The following is a 238-nucleotide window of genomic DNA, read 5'->3' as shown; positions in this document are numbered from 1 at the left end:
CCAGCTGCCCTTTTCCGCCGCCGTTTTGGGGACGTGCCGTACGAGACCTCCCCCCCCTTTTCCCTTCCCTCTTTTCTCCCCAGAACTGGAAAAAATTTGGCAACTCGGAGTTCGATGCTCCTGGCCCGAACGTGGCCACCACCACCGTGAGCGACGACGTCTTCATGACCTTCATCACCAGCAAGGAGGTAGCTGGAGGAGGGGGGACAAGATTTTGGGGAGCCAAACCCGGGCGTTT

The 238-nt window shown here is 59.2% G+C and overlaps 1 protein-coding gene across 1 annotated transcript in view; it reads left to right on the top strand.

The window, feature by feature from the left end:
* Positions 1 to 232, top strand: part of LOC104469754 (eukaryotic translation initiation factor 3 subunit G-like) — a gene marked incomplete at both ends in the record, with an annotated part of 977 nt that extends 745 nt beyond the window's left edge. Inside the window, one exon of the mRNA XM_010084386.1 lies at positions 84 to 232. Coding sequence (XP_010082688.1) covers positions 84 to 232 — 149 coding nt within the window. The remainder of the gene's footprint in view (positions 1 to 83) is intronic.
* Between the last annotated feature and the right edge of the window lie 6 nt (positions 233 to 238).

Source organism: Pterocles gutturalis, unplaced genomic scaffold (assembly GCF_000699245.1).
Source record: "Pterocles gutturalis isolate BGI_N339 unplaced genomic scaffold, ASM69924v1 scaffold46890, whole genome shotgun sequence".
Classification (NCBI taxonomy): domain Eukaryota; kingdom Metazoa; phylum Chordata; class Aves; order Pterocliformes; family Pteroclidae; genus Pterocles; species Pterocles gutturalis.
This window is presented reverse-complemented; position numbering and strand designations above follow the sequence as displayed.